Raw genomic sequence first — 21,468 nt, 5'->3', positions numbered from 1 at the left:
AAATGCATAAGTATATGAAAAATTTTCCACATGAGAAGTTTTAATTTAAAAAAAAAATAGGAATTGCTAACAACTGCATGGACATATCTAACAGTTAATGAACAACATTCATTTTCATCTATATATAACAAATGGGCACATATAACCTTTCCCCAAACTTGCTCCCTAAACAAATGTGCAGCTTCATTGCAGGTGAAGATACCCTGCTAAAACACAAGTGAGTTGCTCATCCCTAAGGATTTGGGTAACAATTTCATAGTTTTACATCCTTGTAATAAAATCTTGCTTCCCAGGCAAACTGAAGAAAACAGCCTTAAAAATTTAAGTGCATTACAATACACACTATAATGTTCCTGCACTATGAAACCTTTGGGAAAAATTCCTTGCTTGTCGATTCCGGGGTTCGTAAATGTCTTGTACTGAAACCATTATTTGAACACTGTTGATTCTTAGAAATCCTGGAATGGTCATAGTTGCTTTCACCCACCAAAGTAACTTTTCTGCTTTGACCAATTTCTACAGTGATGAGCCCCAGCTTATCCAGCCCACTGGCTATATTTTTCTTAAGTTTCTTAGGCTGTTTGCCAATTTGCTGCAGTCCATTTTTTCTCCCCTCTGTCCTACAAAACCTTAATTTATCCTTGGTCATTTCTTTATATCCCTTGTTATTCCTCTTATGGTAGCCATTTTTGTTACCATTAAACGGAACCAGTGAATGTCCAATTTTTGGGACAGCAGTTCCAAAGTGGGTCACTTCTTCCTTCATTTTTTGGTTGTTTTGAAAGATTTCACTGTTGCCCTTTAATTTACTTGATGTACTCATTTCACCAAAGGACCAATATTTGGATTCATTTGAATGATTAACAACTGGGTCACAATTTGGGTTGTATCTATCATTACCTAGAGTACTTTCTCTATATTGTTGTTCTCCCTTATAATTCAATTTATTTCCTTTTCCATTTTTAAAAGAATTTTTCTGGCTATTAACCACATCTATTTTCTTTTTGACTTTAGTCCTATTACCTTTAACCTTCATCTGGAGATTTCCTGACTTTCTGACTGCAACATTGGTTTGGTCCTGTGATCTCATTTCAAGTTGGTTATTTTGGTAAGCTTCATTTTGGAATTTCTTCTTTAGATTTTTTGATCTAACTGCCACAGCGTGTTTTCTCTTATTTACTTTTTTCACCCTAATGTCATTACTAGTTAGGTTTACGGGCTGTTTCAGCTGGCCCAACTCACATTTGTTATTCAACAAATCAAAAAGATTAGACTTGAAATGATCAATGTTTCCGGACCCATTTAGCCTTAAAACACCTGATGGACCACTGATTACTTTTGCTGTCACTCCTTTGACTTGGTCTGTTATACATTTGAGGATCTGTTTGCCCTCCTCAGACTGAATTCGTTTGAGGTGCTCGGGGGATAATATTATTACTCGCTCTGTGGGATCAGTTTGTGGATTGATGGTTTTGGTTTTTTTTCCCTTTATTCCATTTTCTGTGGCAGGGCCCTTCATATTAGGAGTGCCCTTGTGCTCATTGTCTTTTTCCAACTCTGAATTCTGATTTTGGTGCTTTCCATCATCAACAGACAGACTTTTGTCTTGTTTCCGTAAACTTTTAGCTGTCTTCAAACCTTTTTTGATTTTAAAGCCGATTGGTTTTTTTGTTTCTTCACTGTTTACTGACTTGACTTGTTTCTTACTACTCTTCTGTGGAACTGCCTTGTTGCTCGCAGACGTCAGTGAAGTATGATCACTCAACTTCCTACGTTTTGAATTCTGTTGATTAGCTGTACTTTTATAACGCTTAGTCCCTCTTTCCATGCTGCTAGGCTTTACTCTATCTCCATTCTGGTACATGGGTGCAATACAACCAGCATTTTCCCAGTTCGTTGGAGTACGGCTGCATGTATTTTGGAACTTAAGCAGGTCCTCAGGGTCTACGTAACTAGCTACTTTAGGATTCATTGGGGGGTAATCACTGAAGTTATCCTTCTTGCACTGGAACACATGATGGCCTCGAGATGCACAATTACAGCAATATGTATTTTTTGGATCTTTATATGAAACTTTCTGCGGTGTAACAATTTCCCCAGGAGCAATCTGTAAGATCAAACAGATAAACATCATATGTTAGCTAAATTTACTACTTTTATGCATTTTCAAGGATAGAAATGTAATGGGGACAATTAATGTGCTCTTGGTAAACAGAGGGGGCTTAGAGATGCTCTCAAGCTCTGGTGGAGGATAAAGCCATCATATTACTTCCTTTCCCCTTCCCCAGTAAAAAAGAAGAAATAGTAGCAGTAGTTTACGATGGGAGGCGACCGACAGCTAAGGTCATTTGCGCCATAGGGGATGGACAGAAAAGGATGAAGGGTGGAGAGAAACCCGGCGTCGGCATTAGCCTACTCTTTACGAAAGGCGCCAAGGGGTCCACAGTTTAACATCCCATCCAACGGACGGCGTACTCACTCAAAGTGCCCTCCACAAAGCACCTCAAGTAGGAATCGAGATACCTCTGAAAAATATTCAACACCACCGGGATTCGAACCTGCGCCCTCAGGGTGGGAAGCCAGTAGGTTAGCCCCCGCACCATCTTGATCCCCAAAAGAAGAAATAATACTAATATTTTCACAAATGGCAGTTTAACAGATTGGAAATGAAAAATAGTAACTTGGTGATTCCACCGAAAAATTTTTTATTATGAGACGACCTGGGTTTCGATGTTCAACGTCATCTTCAGATGTTGACGTTGAACGTCGAAACCCGGGTCGTCTCGTGATAAAACATTTTTCAGTGGAATCGCAAAATTACTATTTTTCATTTCCAATATGAATCGATTCCATAAAGTTATGCCGGAAACCATCAATTATAGCAGTTTAACCGAATCAAAGTTATCACAATATAACCCAAATAAAAAAAGAATGTACTTATGAATCATATGATAAAAAAAGGTTACCCTGAATGTTATAATCTTGGTTGGCATAATTGAAGGGGAAATAAAATATTGTTACAAAAAAAATTTAACTGAAAATTATCACGAGGAAAAAATAACTTAATGCAGAACATAAGTTCAAACACACAAGGGCTTGTGACTCTCAGGTGTAACACACATCCACTTGGGATTTTAATACCACAGCAGGGGTCCATCAATCACACCACAATGGAAAAGCAAGCAAGTACGTACAGGCCCTTTTCCACTAGGATTTGTGCTTATTTTAGTACAACCTTGTTAAAGTTAAAGAGATCAAAACTATTATCACTAAAACATAAGTGCAAAATTAATGCATTTTTATATTCAATCACACTCCCATTTTTCAATGGTGAAAAAATTATGGCATCTTAATCATATATCAGTCTTAAGTCTAAAAAATGTTCACTTTGTGCCACAAAATTTTATCATCACAAGAGTATGGTTTAAGAGAAAAAAAACTTCACAGAAAAAATAATACTGCTTCAGTTAATGCCACTGAATTTTTATTTTCATGACCTAAGTTTTGCTGCTGTGTCATCTTCAGATGCCTGAAGTTGACACTTAGGCCTTCAGGGAACTGAAGATAACACTGTGTGTCAAAATCAAGGCCCTGAGAATAAAATCCAGTTGAACTAGCCAAAGCTGTATTATTTCTTGGGGGACAGATAGCTTCCCCAAGTGCAACCTGAAACAGTTTCATCAGAAAAAAAATATTTTCGAGGTTCAAAAGTGCTTTTTAAATGATTTCATGAGATATGCATGGGCACAAGGGCACTATGAAATGTCGGGAGACCTACCACAGTTATGTGAAGCCATGGATCCATCTGAATTCTCTATATTAAGTGGCAGCCATCAACACAGAAATTGCACTAGCCTAATCGCTGAATTATGGAGAATAAAACACTAAATTAAATGAAGTAGTAATAAAGTGTACCAGAATTCATTGCACATTTCCAGTGTGCTTGCTGTTTCACACACATTCAAGTAAATAATTCTGATGTTTTAAATCAATTTTACATTCAGGGTGTACTTTCTCTTGTGCACATAATAAATATTGATTCTGATATTATAACTTAATCCTCAAGAGATGATGCAGCATTGAAAAAATACAAATATTGTACAAGCAGAATAACTAGTATACTTAGAGGAAGTGACCAACAGCTGAGGTCATTTGCACCATTAGGGAAGGATGGAGAGAAATCCGGTGTCAGCATTAGCCTACTCTTAATGAAAGGCACCTAGGGGTTGGCAGCTTGATGTCCCATCTGATGGATGGCATACTCACTTAAAGAGCTCAAAACAAAGCACCTTAAGGAAGGCTTGGGATACCACTGAAAAAGATCTGCTGACTCCAGGATTTGAACCTGGGCCCTGTAATACTGGTCTCAGCAGACCAAAATCGTCATGGTTTTGACAGGAGAAACTTTTTTGCTTGGAGCTTCCTTAGTGATTGTGAGTCCAGTTTTACAATATGCTACAAATTGGATTATTCCAGTTAAGGTAGGTTTTGGATGGACACAAATACTGAATAAATATCTTGTCTCTCCAAACAAAACATAATCCAATATCCTACTCTACAAGAAGCCCATCTTTATCTCCATATACCACCTCCCTACCTTACGCAATGCCCTCTCATCCCCCACCATACCTAACACCACCTCATTTGTTTTCCTTTCTGCCCATTTGACCACCTCCATCCTTCTCCACACCCACCTTCCACATGCCTCCAATTTAAGCCTATCATCCTATTTCAAAGGCCATGTTTCCCCATCCCACAACTACCTTCCATATAAAAGTTTTAAAAAGCCTTTTCTTAACATCCACAATAAATGTCCCTGTCATCACTGTGAAAGCTTCTATGCCCAATGCAATTCTTCTCCTTATGTCTCAACTACTTTGACCATTTCGGTCTTAACACTTCAGAAATTGTAAACTGTTCCACCTGCTCTAGTTTTTGCCCTCCTATTTTAATGTTTAATTTACCTTTCTTCTTTCTGGAGAACCAGATTACCTTAGTTTAATTTATATCGATTCTCATTCCATATCTATTGCACTGAATTACCAATTCAATCAGCAATGCTCAAAACTACTTGGCTGACTGTCAAACTTAAGCTTGGTCATCAGCAAACCTAACTGATTTTAAAAATTTCCCTCTGACCTTCATTCCTACCTCCAGTTCTTCCCATGCCTCTTTAATCATTTCCTCCACATATATACGTTGAACAGCGGCAGCAATACTGGACAACCATGCCTTACACCTCTTCCTAACACTGTCCATCCGGATTATCTGTCCCCCAGTTACACCTGAGCAGTTGAGTAATGAACAGGTTGCAGATTAGCCTCCTGTCCCTCCAATCTATTCCTATTTTCTGCAATATTTTCATTACTTTTTCTCAATTCACTCCATTAAATGCCTTTTGGAAATCTACGAAACAGGCAAATATGTCCTGAATATAATCTATATCCCTCTCACTTACTGATCTGACTGCTGCAATGGCATCATGTGTACCTCTCCCCTTCCTGAACCCAAACTGCGTATCTCCTAAGCAGACATTTGCCCTGCTCTCCATCCTTTCGTTGATGACAATAAGAACCACTTACTATTGTGCGAAATCATTTGATTATACATATTTTGAAACTATACTTTCCTGGCTATAAGTATCATATCATTATAAGTATACTACAGATCTTTAAGTAATGATAACTCAATTTAGTTTTGATTTGCACCATGTCAGTGAAAATATTTGTACCACTACATCTTTATGCAGTCAAGCCCTTAACCACCTACAAGAAACCTCATCATGCTAATTCATAGTCTTATTCTAGTCACCAAGAGCACATTAATAGAATAACATTGAATGCATTAACAAATACACAATATATAGCACGGTCAATTAAATTGAAGGCCCATTGTCCTCTCTGATCAGAGTTTTGGCCATATCTGAGTGATTATATCAGTATGTAAAACAAAAAATCAGGTAATATTAGAGACACATACTGTTGCATGAAATCTTCTCCATAAATCAGGACAGCAACCAGGGGGATGACCAGGCTGTTGGCAAATGTGACATTTCTTCCCGTAACATTGACGACACTGCTGACAGGCAACAACCAGGGCAGGACGATCTCTTCCACACTATTTTAATGAAGAGAAATATGAACTTGAATGAAAGGAAGTAAAATATCACAGTTTTTAAACAGAGCTGGAATAGCATATTCATTAAAAACTAAAATAAATAAATGCAAAGATTAATTTCTCACTAGTGCCAATTTTGACAAAAAAACGATTTTGAATTTGGCATGGATTCATTGTGCATGTATTACATGTTATAATGCATAAAGCAGAGTCAGGCTGATACTTCAATCACTTTTGCATTCAGAGCAAATCTCTCCATTTTGATACTGACTTCCCAGAGGAAGAGGTTAGAATGTTGTGTGGGTATAAATTTAAATGGGAAAGTTCAGCATAAGGGTGAGGCTTTGAAGATTCTGCTGGCTAACCCAGAAAGGGATAAACGGTAGTATCATCATGGTATATCTCTAGAATTGAAAAAAATCATACTCTAAATTGCCATTTCATCTGCTGATCTTTGCTCACTTCTGTTGCTATGGGTAGAGTGGATTGGTTTGTTTCTCTACCTGAGACCCTCCTTGATCATTGCTGAAAGTAGTGGACCATGTGCTGGACTCAGCATATATGTATATATACTCATATATATATACGCATATAGCCAAACACTTGAATTCATAGAAGTAACTTTACCCTTTGCCTTTTAGATTTAAAGCTCGATCACTTAATTTTTAAACTTTTTAAGTACATACGTAAGTATATTTAAAAGCACATTGCCCCTGAAGGATATAAAGTAAGAGTCTTTAGTGAGGATTTCTATGTAGATAACTATTCAGCATAGGTAAATATTTCCTTTAAGGTTTTCTGTTATACAGGTTGCTACTCCCTATGGACTACAAACTTGACGTGGTGGAAGAGCTTATGTGTTCTGATGATCCCAAGAGATGTACAATGATGACTGCTCCAGAGAGCAGTGATAACAGCTTCAGGTAAAGTCACCAATGCCAGATAGATGGAAAGGTAGGAACTGGATGAACGAGATCTAACGAGAATATGGTGACCATTCTAGGGATGGTGTGACATTAAAAGCAATACTGAGTAAGGTAATGGGAAACTACCTCAATTATTTATCCCAGGCGATCATGATGGGTAAATACACAAAGAATTAAATCTGGCAACTACTTCACTTGGCCCATTGAGCAGGGTGTTGTCCCCAGCAATGAGGGAAAAAAGGCTTCTGTGGTCATCATTACATGAAATCCTTGCTAAATGGAAAAATACAGTAGCAGCACTTAAAAGTAGATGCAGAAGAGAACTGAATAGAAATAAAAGCAGGCTAGCTCAATTTAGAGGTCATTCAGGTGTACTTATAACAAGAAATTATAGGCAGGAAGAAGTAGATAGCATACGTATATATGGTCAAATAAAGAAAATAATTATGGGTTCTTTGGGAAGGAAACATTTGATAGTGACATGGGACTGGAATGCATAGGTGGGCATAAGTAGAAATGATGGTGAAGTAGGCCGGTACGGTCTAAGAACAATGAATGACTGTGGGAGGAAAACAATACTTTAGCAGAAGATGTGGTTAAACCATAACTAAAACTTGTTAGACCTTTACTAAGTTCTTGTAGTCTAGCCAAAATTAATTTTACAACTTTTGGTTCAATGTTTTTCTTAGCCATTTAATCTTTTGTTACATACAAATAACAATAAATGTTTTGCATTTTGAGATTTTTCATTTCTTAGTGCCATTTGAAGCAGTTGCCAACATGTGATCCCAGTTTTCTTTTACATTTTCCATACGTGGTTTTCCTTCTTCCTCCTGGTGCATTTAGTTTTGAAAAAATATGGCAATTTTTGTTTTCCCTCTGGATGTGAATAATTTGCCATTTTTTTTAAGTAGTTTGCCATTTGGTCTTTCACAGTGGTCAAGGAGCAAGTACCGATTCATATCAAATTTGGTGCTGATGAAATGGGTAAGATTTAAGAAGATAAAACACAGAAGGATGAAGAAATAGAATGCAGAAGCATTGACGAGGACAAAGAGGAAGGAATAGAGGGGCCAATTGAAATTTTTGAGCCAGGATAGGGAATGGTATAGGATAAGGATGGAGAGGTACAGGATAAGAAAAATGGGAAAATATCAAGAAAGAGATATCAAAAGCAGTCAATGAAGACTGAAGCAGTCAATGAAGACTGAAACAGTCAATAAAAAAGAATAAGGAAACCATGGAGTAGAGATGATTAATACGAAGAGAAATATGAAAAGTAAATGGAACACGGTATATACAGAATTAGAAAGAAAAAGTGGAAAAAACAGATGGATGAAAACAGATGAAAAATTGAATATGCTGGACATGCTAGGGAAACCACAGTCAGGAAGTAAGGAGGATAAAATCTATGCACATTATTAGTCAACCCAGGAAAGAATATACAGAGAAGTCAAATGGAAAAGACATTTTGCCAGCTAGTTTAGACATATAAAGAGAACTTATTGTGCATAGCTAATGTCCAGGCATACAAGGATGGTCCCAGAAGTACCCGACCCAACAAAGAAAACGGAAAATTATTGGAAAAAATATATTTATTTTTCAACATAATCTCCTTTCAGCTCTATACACTTTTCCCAGCGATGTTCAATAAGTTTGATACCCTTGTTATAATAAGAACTATCTTGCTCCTCAAAATTGACATTAACCACCTACATCACTTCTTCGTGGTTGGAAAATCTTTGACCAGCGAGCCATTTTTTCAAGTTTGCAAACAAAAAATAATCCGAGGGCGCTTAATCTGGCGAATAGCGTACATGAGGCAGCAATTCAAACAAATTCGTGAATTTTGCCCATTGCAGTAATGAGTTTGTGAGCTGATGCATTGTCTTGATGAAACAACAGTTTCTTCTGAGCCAAATGCAGCCACTTTTGCTTGATTCCTTCATTAAAACGTGGCAATAAGTTCGCATAAAACTCGCCATCGATAATTAATTCTTCTTTCAAGATAGTCAATGAAAATTATCCCACGCATCCCAAAAGAGCGTGAAATAGGGGAGACTATTAGAAAAGCGATGGAAGGGTAAGAAGGGCATAGGCATATTCAAAGGAATAACAGATGGTAAAAAGTATGCAGATTTGAAAGGAGTCTAGATAGTTTGTGATTGAATACTGTAGTGCAGGCAGATTGCCTTGTTATTTGAGACTAATAAAAGCAGTGGTAGTTAAGTCAGCATCCATCCATTCAAGGTCCACTACATCCGATTGATAAGTTATATCATGACTATCATCTCCTAAATATTTAGCCCTCTGAAGAGGCAAAGTAATGTTCCAAAGCTAATCATAGAATAATGGAGTACATTCATTTGGTGGTCAAACAAATTACAGATGTATCCAAGCTTACTGCAGTAAGTGCCTGGTGTCCTGTTTCCAGAAAGCTTTCAAATGGTACTATGGGTTACCATTGGACTTACATATGTTAAGGTAATAAGCTTGATTTACGGACAAAATGTTATCTCCCCACTAAAAAGTAATGCTCATAAGAAGAAATATTGATAACAGAAACCAAACTTACTGTAAGACAAATCTTCTGGTTGCAAGAATACTCTTGATGCCTTGATGATCCACACCTATAGCATCTTGGTGGACTAATTTTCTCAGTGCACTCATTTCTGTAATGACCTTTAGTGCTGCATTTTGTACACCATGCTTTGGACTTGACACCAAAATAACGGCGATTTTGAAACTTCGAAGTCAGGGAGTAGAATTCATCAGACATATCAACCTTCCAGCCATCATCTGGTCATGTAAAAGATAAAAAAATTGGATGACTTAATGAAGGCCGAGATAAATTCAATGAGTAAAAGCAAACTGGTATAAAAAACTCGCCCTCTTATTTATATTGCCAACATTCAAAAATCAAGAATATTTTATACATTTTTTGACCCATAAATAGCAACCAATATGTGCTCTATTTCCTATATTTATCATGTTCCGAGGTTCAGCTAAACCACTGGAAAATGTGAATTGCATTTATCCATATAAAAAATGGATCGCACAAAATGAGTTAAGGCTACACTAGAACCAAAAGGTGATGATATTAGAGAATGTAAATAAAAATATCCTCCTCATATGTTAGATACTAGTTCCAACACCAACAGAAATGAATACCATCAAAAGACAAAATGGGCGAGAGTAAACATTATAACACATCACTAACATACAAGTATCAGCGAATTAAAGCCCCTTATGAAATTCAACCAAAATGAACCTTGTGGGCAGTGAAAACAGAGATAAAGATAGACACGTAGGCGCACAAACGTTAAAATTATTGCCTGAATTCAACATACGATTATAACTTTTAAAACCCTTTGTAATATATGCATCGAATGATTAATTTCAAGTTTCCTTCTAATGCGGAGATATTAACAGCTGTAACAAAAACAATGTCCTTTGCATATTTACCTGACATAGTTCTCTGAAGTTCACTTATATTGATGCACTCTCCACCCCACGGCTCATCATAGAATTGAACCATCTGTGGAGTCCAGCTCTTACATAAGGGTTCCACATTTAGTGAATCTTCATAACTTTGACCACAATGAAGAGAATCGACGTTTTCTTTCTCTGAAAATGTGAATTCTTCATCCAAATCTAAGGTTACTAATTCGGAGCTAATTCGCGTATTCAATCTTATATCTGTTTTTATCTCTGATTTCTTTCTTTTCTTCTTCTTTTTCGACTTGACTTTTACCCTTTCAAATTCAATTTGGACTTCTTCATCGGAATCATCGATTACCACAAACTCTTTGACCAACCCTTTTGGGGTAGAAGCTACGGGCATTCTGTACTTTGAAGCATTTTTCTCAGAGGGATCAAGTTCATCTGATGAACTTATTTCCAAAACAGATGGTGAACTATCCCGATTCTTTCGGAACATTGCATCAGTAGAATTCGCCTTCTTGTCTGATGACTGAATAGCAGCAACATCACCAGAAGATTGAACAGAACAGCTGCTGCTATCATTCTGGCTGCGTGTCACTAAACAAGCTGAATCAACAAATTCCCCTTGCTGATTAACTTCGCTGCTTTCCGAATGGTTCTCTTTACCTTCTAATGATTTCAAATCTGCATATGTATTATTCAATGAATTCTGCCCAACATTTACATTCTCAAATAAAATTTCCATTTGTTGACATACTCCAGTTTCCTCTTGATGACAAACTCCTTCCAAACTTGACACGTTGAACCCCATCGAATGCTCTTCCGTGAAGTTAGAATTTCTTTCATGGTGCACATAGCTGTAGAGGTTAGCTTCCAATTCATCTAAATCACTAATAACAGACGATCTGCAACTCTCATATTCATCAACTTCTTCCAATGTCTCCATCTTCTGCAATAGCCCAAACAGTTTCAAATTGTTTGATAAGTAACAACAAGAATAACTTAAATAATATGAGCAACAACGATAGCGGGTTGACTTCGTGTGCTTGAGAATAAAAATTAAATGCATACCTTCATGGGGAACTTTCATATCGATTTCTTTTGCTTACAAGCATCATTCCACGTGCTATTGTCAGAGTCATTTCGATAATCGAGGTCAATTGATGCATTATCGTTATTCTTTTCCTCCTCAAGTATTTTATTTAATTTTTACCGATTGAATTTTTAACGCCTAATTTTAGGCATACTCTGAGTTTGTAATATCTTAAGATTAATTATAATTATTGCTTATGGAAACTCTTTAAGTATACTTTTTCTAATGTTGTGTCTATCTCGCGTAGTATTTGGAGGCCTTTGAATTCTGTAATTGGTCAACCAATCCTAACCGAAGCATCTTTTTTAACATACTCTGGTTTGCGCCGCTTCCGAACATTTACCATAATATAAAAATAACTTTAGGAAAAGGTTACCCTTAGTCCTGATACTTTTTCCTCCATTAGGAGATGCTAGGATTCTGAGCTTGACCGAGTTAAATAATGGAGAATCTGACGTAAATTCAAGATTAAGGAGGAAATAACTTGGTAAGAACATTTTCGCATTTAATGTAATCATCAATAGTAACATGAGGTTGCAAAGCTTATCATTTTCATCCCTCTTTCAAGCTATTGTTGACCAGGCTGAGATTTTTTAACTTTTGTTGCCCAAGAGGAAGGACCCACAAAGCCTGTGTGGGTAGCTAAAAACTGAGCACCTAATTTTCACATCTTAGCAGTAACTTCCTCAATGGGGTAGTCGCTATTGAAATTCATGCTTAAAAAAATAACGAGTTTTGTTCGTGTCAAGTTTAATATAGGATAACGTGTAAGAAGTACTTGTGAAAATGCATCTTTACTTTTCGCCGTAAGTGTTGCGTTTGATTTTGTGTTTATTGTTTTCATTGGTGAAGTCAAAATGTTTTTAAATTTTCATCATTTTGAATCAAATTATAGTACTCATGAAATCATTGAATGATTATTAGAAAGATAGTTGAGAGAAGGAAATGGAAGAATGCAAATAGAGTTAGGTTGAAGGGAGTACAAAAAGTTAAGAGACTCGTAAAAAATAGAGCAAAAGAATCATGGTGGAAGATAAAGTGTGAGGATATGGAAAATTTGCTGAGGAAGGGTGGAATAGGTGCGCTATACAAGAAAGTTAAGACATCAGGGATTAAGAAGGGAAATCTGTGATAAAAATTAGAGATAAGTTGGGGAAAATACTATTTAAACCATAAAATATCCATGAGAGATGGAATGAATATATAAAAGAACTGTATGGCAAAGAATTTGGAGAAGAATTGCATCAGGCAAAGAAGCTTTCACAATGAGGGGAGCATTGATGACGGGTACATTTAGTTAGGGTGTTCAGAAAAGATTTCTTAAAACTTTGATATGGAGGGTAGTTGTGGAACGTGGAAACATGGTTATTGAAATAGGATGATAGGTATAGATTGGAGGCTTTTGAAAGGTAGGCGTGGAGAAGAATGGAGAAGGTTAAATGGACAGAAAGGAAAACAAATGACTTGGTGCTAGGTATGGTAGGTGAGGAGAGTGAATCATTGAAAGAAATCATAAGGAGATAGGTAAAATTGATGCAAAGTATATTGATTGGGGATGGGATGCTGAAGACTGTGGTAGAGGGGAGAATATTGGGCAAATGAGGAAAGAGCAGGAATAGGATGGTGATGTTGGATGGTTTGAAGGGAGGAAGAAAGTATATAGGGATAAAGAGGGGGTTATTGTTACATAGGGTGTTTGATTTTGTTTTGTTAGGAGAGGAGAAATATTTTGTACCTGTGTCCATCGAAAACCTACCTTAATGGATGGATTACCTGTAATGATAATTTAACAATTGGACTGGTTCCACCTATGAATGCTCATCTCTCTTCTGCCTTTGAGATGGGCAGAATATCCAATTATGAATGTGTTGTAAACCCTGAGCATGCGAGTAAGTGTGAGTCATAAAATTCAAACAAACCTGAGTAATTGAGTGACTGAGCGTGAATGTGTTTCCATTCTTTTTCTTATTTTTGTATTTTCTGTGTAAGTGATGGGTCAATGGCATACAAGAAATCCTCATAAATCCCAAAAAAATCGAGCAAGTGTGATTCACAAAGGTCACTTTTTTCTGAACACACCCATGTGATTGAGTAACTGCCGGGGTGAACTTGTGTCCTTTCTTTTTGAATTTTTGATGCCTGTGTGAGATTTGAGGGTCTCTGGGATAGGGGAATTCCTTGCAAACCCTGAGTGTGTGTGAATGCGATTCAATGAGATCACTGTTATTCCTTAACACATCCTAGTGATCGAGTGGTTGTGTGTCTGTTTCCAGTTGTTCATTTTTGAATTGTTTGCATATGATTGAGGCACATGAGAGTCACTGTTTCCTAAGCCTACCCAAGTGATCGAGTGAGTGATTTTCGATTTTCCTCTTACTTGTCACCTTGTTTTAATTTACCCCCTAAAACAAACCCAGTGTCAATCAAGTTTGTTTTGGCTATTTTTTTCTCATTGTTTCCTGGCAATAGGTATGTTTGTTTTATGTCCAAAGCAGAAGAAATTCAAGCAAGATAGAAATGATAGAAAAGCTACATATATTGTAAAGTTATTGGGCCAGTAAATTTAGTGTTAGAAAGAGAATATTGTGCTAATATGGGTAACTTGACCCCAGACTTACTCAATCGATCGAATATAGAAGTTAAAATTAGTTGATAATTTTAAAATATAACAAGCAACGCTGTGGAGATATATCACATCCCTGGAGAACTACTTCAGGCTTAAGAAAGAGACGAAAAGTTTGAATGGATTTATTTCTAGCATTTATAAGAGAAATTTTGCATGTTTATGGGAGAAAGTTTGCCTAGATAACTTAATTTGATCAATATTAATTTCCATCCTAAGAAAGGCAAAAGCAGGTCAGAAATAGAACCTAGAGCATGTTTGAAAGATGAGTTGTATTTTGTATTTTGCAAAGCTATTACTTAGGATTACCGGGAAAAGGATTGCAAAGAGTTAATGAATATCAATTTTGGTTGAGAAAGGTTTAGGGTTAAGCGTGATGCCATTAAAGTAGCCAGTTCACTGGAGTGTCCACCATCACTTGGAAGTTGCACATAATCAAGCTTCAGTTTACCAGTCTGAAATGGTACCCTATTGTAATTATTGTTGATCACATCACAGAGTCAGTGTCATAGGGTTGAGAATCAATATCAATAAAATGAAGGTCATGAGGCTCTCATGGAAGAGAAAGGGTTGGGTAAACATTAAAGATTGAAAGTGTGAACTGGAACCAGTAGAGAATATCACCTATTTATGCAGTGTTTTTTATGAAGGTTGGCAGAGTAGTTTAAACATCGAAAGAATACTTCCAATCAATAAGAATTTTTTATGAAGAGCAAGGAGTTGATGACAGCATATTCAGCAAAGATATTAAGAATAGGATTGTGAATATTTTGACGCGAAGATGGTTTTGTATGGCTTGGTCCTTGAGGTTATAGTAGAAAAGATTAAAATGTATGATTTGGAGATGTGAGTATAGAGAAAAACATAGCAAAAGTGAAATGGATGGTGAGGAAAACAAAGAAACGTAGGGCATGTTAGGGGAAGAGATAAGGTTGTTGTGAGGAAGGGCAGGAAAGGAAGGGAAAATGGATTCATTAAGGGACAATAGAATGCTGAAAACTGTGCTAGGGGATAGACTGCTGGGTGAGCGAGGAAGATAATAAGAATGTTGGATGGAATGAAGGGGGTCAGAGAGTGAACCGTACAATATTGAATGATGTGTGTTTAATGATTAGTTACTATGTTTTAAGATGCTAATTTAGATTAAATGTTTATTTGACCATGTTGAATCTGACAGTAATATTGAATCTGTGACCAAGAAAGTAGGCTGGCTTCTTTACCTTCAGGTTTATGCAGTTATATTTTTACTCAATAGTTCTAATCCCTCTGTGTGTAAGGGAATCATCTGGCATCTTAATTATTTCTAATATACATAGGAATACCCTTGTGGTTGAGCTTAAAGCCATTCCTTGTGTCCCATGGGTTTCTGTTGGTGGGTCTACTTCCAGATGCAGTTTTACCCTGGCTTTTACTTGATGCCCTCCCTATGAGTCACCCATCCCAGGGATTACAACCCTGATGAGATAGAAAAGCTTGTGATTCCTGATAACCCCATGATTGTGCTGGTGGGGGCAATGATAATTTCCCCTGATAGGGTCATCCACGCCAGATAGGGGAATGTGTAGGAATCAGACAAAAGGTAATATTTCAATCGACATCAGTCTCTCAGTAAGGTGCCCACCAAGGTATCTTTCCTCAGGAGGGGCCATTTTAGTGATGATGTCATGTTTAAAAGATTATTGGGGCAGGCAATGAAATACCTTAATTTTTTATCCCACAAAAAATAATGGACACATATTTGATTATGATTCCTAGAAACTACCGGACTCTGCCTACCGGGGTGGATGTCAATCCCTGTCAAGAATGGTGAGGGGGGCAAGACTGCTGTGGTCATTATCATATGATATACATATTTTAACATTAAAATTGAAAGCAGCAGTAGGAAGGAAGGCATAGAGGGGAACTAAAATTGTTAGAATAGGGACTTGGAAATGTGGAATTGAAGAAGGGTTTAATGTAGTGTATCTCATTTTATCATGTTATATGAGGATTAGATATTTATCGGGGGTTAGTCTGTGTGCCCATGCAAAACGTATCTCAATATGTACCATTAATAATGGTGACTTATTTACTCAATACCACCCTTTAAATACATTCTCTATGTGCAGCTGAAAACCTGGCAATACAAAAATTACTGCATTAAGGTCTCATTACTGAGAAATTGTTGGCATGAAACCACTCGGAGATGTACAAAAACTGTCCCTCTGGAAGACTTCCAAAAGAATATCTATTGAGATTTTCAGTTAACCAAGTTTTTCTACTGTTAGAATGTGACATGCTGATCTCTTCCATCTTATTAAGGCAGATTAAAAGTTGTGGCATCCAATTTTGACATCCAATTGTGACGATCCATGTTGAGGGCCCAAATATTATGCTGTTCTCAATGAGATTTTAAGATATTTGGTGTCAGGAATTGATAAAAAACCATTCCTTGACACAAAGAAAAAAATAAGGATTCTAAATTTCACACAAACTCATGCTTTGACTTTTTGGAAATAGACCTCATGCATGATTGAATCTGTGATGTAAAAGTTTGAATTAATGTTGAAAGACAATATCAAATGATATCTCTCCCATTGGGAGAGGATATAGACTCCTGAACTTGGAAAAATGCCCCTTTCCCGTCCCATCTCCTCAACCTGCCTTCTTTGCTCTCATGTTGTCCTTAAATTGAAAAAAAAATTATTTCTGAGGTCCATAATGGCATCTCTCTGAAAATTGTACATAAATGGTGTTACTAAAAGTCTAGTTGGTAGCTCTTCAGAAAGCTACTCAAAGTTTCAGCATTTAAGTATGATCTGGAAATCACCTGCAACCATCAATTTTATAGTTTGGATTAGTATACTCAACTGCAAAGCTGAATTTTGGAGCCATTGTTTATACTATAGAAACACTGTTTCATGAGTTCCAGAAACCTGGATCTATAGGTGCATAATAATATTAATTTTATTGATACAAAAGTCTTTTTCAAGAGAAGCTGTTTATTTAAATTCATGTGTTGATACTATATGCAACGTTGAGAGAGGAAATTTTCTAATTATCAAAATATTTTGATTAATTATGTGTTAAAAACGGAGAGGATTGGATAGGGGGTCAAGTGTGTGCAGTAGCTTGATTCAGACCTTAGGGGTTAGGTTTGATTCTGAGTGATGCCTCTGGGCATCCTCATCTTCAGCCAAATTGTTTGACTTTGGGTAATAAATCTTCATGAAAAACCACAGGTGGCACTGGGAAAGGAACCCCCCCCCCCATTCTGATGTGTGAATTTCACTTGCCCTACTGATAGGGCTTAGTATTAGGTGGGCTCTAAACTCACCAATCAAACCAACACTTATATTATTGGTATTCTCTTGGATAAGGTAGGTTTTGGACGGACACAGTCTATGCAGTTAAACAAAAATACATAAAACTGCCTCTGCTAACAAAAAACAGCCCAAGATTGGACACAACAGTAAGGCGACCGCTGACCCCGGTGGTGGCGGGGTAACATCCTCGTCTGCCATTCCAAGGGTCGCGGGTTCGATTCCCGCCTGGGTGAGTTTTCCTCCACCTAGGGCTTGGGTGTTTGTAAATGTGACCATTGTTTTCTGACTAAAACTGAATAAATAAATAATTAAAGTCCCTCTTCAATTCTGTACACTGCTTTCCTCCCTTCATTCTCTCCAACATGACTATAATATTCCTTTCCCTTCCTTGTTTGCCTAGTATTCTCCCCTCTTTCACCGTCTCCAATATCTCATTGCCAATCAAAATGCTCTGCATCCATCTTTATTGATTCCTATGGATTTCTCCCAACAATCCTCTCTCCTCTCCCACCATTCCTAGCTCATCCGCATTTGTTTTCTTTTTGTCCATGTCATCATTTCCATCCTCTAAACCCACATTTCAAAAGCCTCCAAGTGTATACCTGTAAAAATTTTTAGGTGCCTGTAAAATTACGCACGTTCAGGTCAGCCGTAAATGTTTCCTTTTTTTTAAAAAACATAGGACCTTTGTGGGCGACGAGAGCTCGAGTATGATAGCTTCAGAATAAGCATCTGAATATCACTAGAAAATATCGAATGAAAGAAGTACATTGAGCAGCGTGACGGACTGTTCTAAGTATTTCTGCTCGGACAATTAATACTATCGAGTCAGCATAGCCCAGGAGCCTTTTCGCCTCAGTTTCTTGACACATCTGGCTTCCCCGAATTCTCGCCAGCCCTCGAGGATATACGTAGTCCAATGGGCCTTTAATTTATGTCTGCCCATGTTACGGCTTAATGACTACACGTACCCAAGACTTCATGGGAATTGATTCCAAAATTGATTTCGGAATATAATAATTATACAAATTAGATTAATATTATTGTAAACTTTTACAAAACCCCAATAATACACAAATAAGTCACGTGTCGGGTTACAGTGAGTTTGCGTTATTGTTATTTCGTCATGAACTGTCATGAATTGTTTGGTATCGTCAAATGGATTATGGTTTTTAAACTTTGCAGTATTGAAAATCTGAAATGGAACATCACCAAGTTCGTGAACACTAGCTTCTGGCACTTATAGTATGATGCATATTACTCTAAGCGGGGTCCATGCGCTTATTCCTGCGATGCACCTTTGAACATATAGTATTTACCCGCAGGAGATTTCGGACGGGGCTTTTTTGATGGTTCCATTAACTTTAAATTCAATCGAATGAGAGAACCAGGTTCGTTGATGATTACGATAGGGGTTATTTAGAGTAGGGGTTATACGGGATAGAAATAACGCGCCTTTGAATTATTTGTTCCTTATTGTTTGGTGATTCATCAATCATTACTAATAAATAAATTTTACGAGTTTATTTTTTCTTTTTATTTCAGATATTCTATTTTTTTCGTAAGCGGACACTTCTCCTTGGGTTACGGGATTTCCCAGGACGTCTCTCGAAATCGATTCATTTCGAAATAGGTTGTTGGCGTCGCAAGATAGACTAGGAAGGCTGCAAAACTCAGGGTAAATAGACTTAAGTTTTCCTGCAATGAAAGACAGAATCTTTATGAAAAGAATTGCAAATGTACCAGAATGAAAGGGTAATAGTTAGTAATTCCACTGTAAATGTATTAAAACACGTACCGGGTATCGAAGCTCCACGTCGGAATTACTGTTTTTCATTCTATAATGAATCAATGTTATAAAGGTATGCCAAAAAATATGAAGTGAATATGCCAGATTTGATCAATTTATTGCTACGCATACCTTACCAAGGAGTATGTACCTGTGTGGGCTCTATTTTAAGGTCCATCACATGGCAGAAGACTTTTTAAGATACTCAAGCATGCTGCAATTGTTGTTTCGGGTGCTTTATTTTTCATAGAAATAAGGTGTGTTTTCCTCAAATGGTCTGAACTAATCGCTGGGTCAATCATGGAAATTTGATCCCAATTTTGCGTCGGTTATTTTCTTATTTAGCTTCTCATCTTTTAAGCAGCTAAAGATATCGAATATGATTTTCTAGAAATGTATCTCACGTTAGTTTGAATAATTTTCCGCATGTTTTGAGAATAGGAAGTAAGCGGGACGGCCTTAATATGATCGGAGGGCGTGGCGGCTTTGTGTGCCATTTCCGCTTCGTGTGGAGTCGGATTTACAATTGAACTCAATGAGTTGCTGCTTAAGACTTCAAAATATCAGGGGTATTATTTCCCCCAATCTAGAAAGCGCCTTGTAAAACTTAAAACAGTTCAGGATCTCCGAATGTTTAATTTATCCTTGGCTTTGAATCGGGTTAACATTGTTTAATTAAGCCCTGCCGTAGGATCTATCTCTAAAGAATATAATGCAATAGGAAATTCTCTTCGATGAAGACATCGACTCCCTTCATATGTATCGTAAAGATGAAATATATGACGGGAGTACGGGATTCAAGCGGCTCGGGGTATCGAGGCCAGTGCCTAGTTCTCAGAGGTCAGTGCACTCGGTGACGTATCTAGAATATTTTTTCGGGGGAGGTATATTTCCATCCTTACCACGACCCACCTGATGCCGGAGAACCGTATGGAGCCGTTTTCTCGGAAGATGACTGTTGCCGAGCGTATGTTCGGGGGTGGTACTCATCAGGCTCTTGAGCCGGTCAAACGTAGAAGTGCGATGTGATTAGAGGGGAAGGGAATAGGCGAATATCGAGGAAAGAAAGAGGAAGTGGGTTGAATAATACGGGGAAAAATTTGCTTGGTTTTACGTCGGCATGGCATTCCTTAACCACAGAGATGACAATTTCTATTTTGAGGGGTATTGTTTGTCAAATGCTGCTGTTTGAAATTGATAGCCAACGATAGGAATGAACTGAACCGATATTACTGCCGAAGTTTTTCAGTTATAGAATGGAACGGAATTTATTTGAAGAAAGGTACCAACAAAGGAAATATAAGTAACAGATTAATCGGAACTAAGACAATCCCGAGTACAGAATTCCATGATACTGATGAGAATGGCTGTGGAAACTTATACCTAAGTGAAAACAGTTTCCTATAAGAATTCCCAGTAATATTGGGATGCCTCACTTTTGGTTGCCTCGTGCTCCGGTAAGATAATAACGCCATTCTCATGCTACTGATTTTGCCTTGCTTTATTTACGTGATGAAGGAGTTATTGAGAGAGCGGAATACTGAAGGCATTGAATGGAAGGGTAGAGCGGTAGGAGGAGGAAAAGAATGGGTATTTTGAACAGCACGAAGGGGGTGGGAACAATGCGGAGTTGAATAAAGGAATAGGATTGGAGTGAAAGTGTGTATATTTTTCAGAAAATTTCGAGGTTCAGAAATGTATGAAGTATTTTTCAGTGAATGTAAAAATCTTAACTATTCACGGTAGACTCTCTGTAATAATGTGTGCCCGCTAACACTTCATCTATGGATGTCCACGAACTGACTCCTATTCTTTGATGGTCCTGTGTTCTTAGTTCTATTATTTCCCATCAGCTCGTCGAAGATTTTGTGTTGGCGGTAGAGATTCAGTGACATGAGGGAGAGATTGGAAGTGGGAGCTTTAGCTTGAGAGTCAATGGAGGCAGATCTCAACCCTTAGCGTTAACAATACCTAAACGCTGTCTCTCCCGGGAAAGAGACTCGGGTGTCAAAATTTATGGACCTTAATGCTCCCTACAGCATTTCTGTGCGGTGGCTCTTCATTTAAGGTTGCCGAACCCGTTTCTCCGAGGATAAAAAAAATCTTTTGGTGGACCGTGGACTCTCATGGCCACCTCGAATCCCTGTATTTCTGGCCTGGACTTCCATTTA

General features: G+C 37.5%; 1 protein-coding gene across 1 annotated transcript; it reads right to left on the bottom strand.

The window, feature by feature from the left end:
- Positions 1 to 23: 23 nt before the first annotated feature.
- Positions 24 to 11,640, bottom strand: LOC139686739 (uncharacterized). The gene is made up of 5 exons (XM_071583769.1): positions 11,559 to 11,640; positions 10,509 to 11,436; positions 9,619 to 9,842; positions 5,980 to 6,117; positions 24 to 2,107 (listed from the first exon to the last, which is right to left on the bottom strand). Exons 1-5 carry the CDS (start codon positions 11,562 to 11,564, stop codon positions 359 to 361), a joined length of 3,045 nt encoding a protein of 1,014 aa, XP_071439870.1. The 5' UTR covers positions 11,565 to 11,640; the 3' UTR covers positions 24 to 358.
- Between the last annotated feature and the right edge of the window lie 9,828 nt (positions 11,641 to 21,468).

This window comes from Hetaerina americana, unplaced genomic scaffold (genome assembly GCF_022747635.1).
Source record: "Hetaerina americana unplaced genomic scaffold, ioHetAmer1.1.p SCAF_15, whole genome shotgun sequence".
NCBI classification, from domain to species: Eukaryota; Metazoa; Arthropoda; class Insecta; order Odonata; family Calopterygidae; genus Hetaerina; species Hetaerina americana.
Note: the sequence above shows the minus strand (reverse complement) of the source record. Positions and strands in the feature narration are given on the sequence as shown.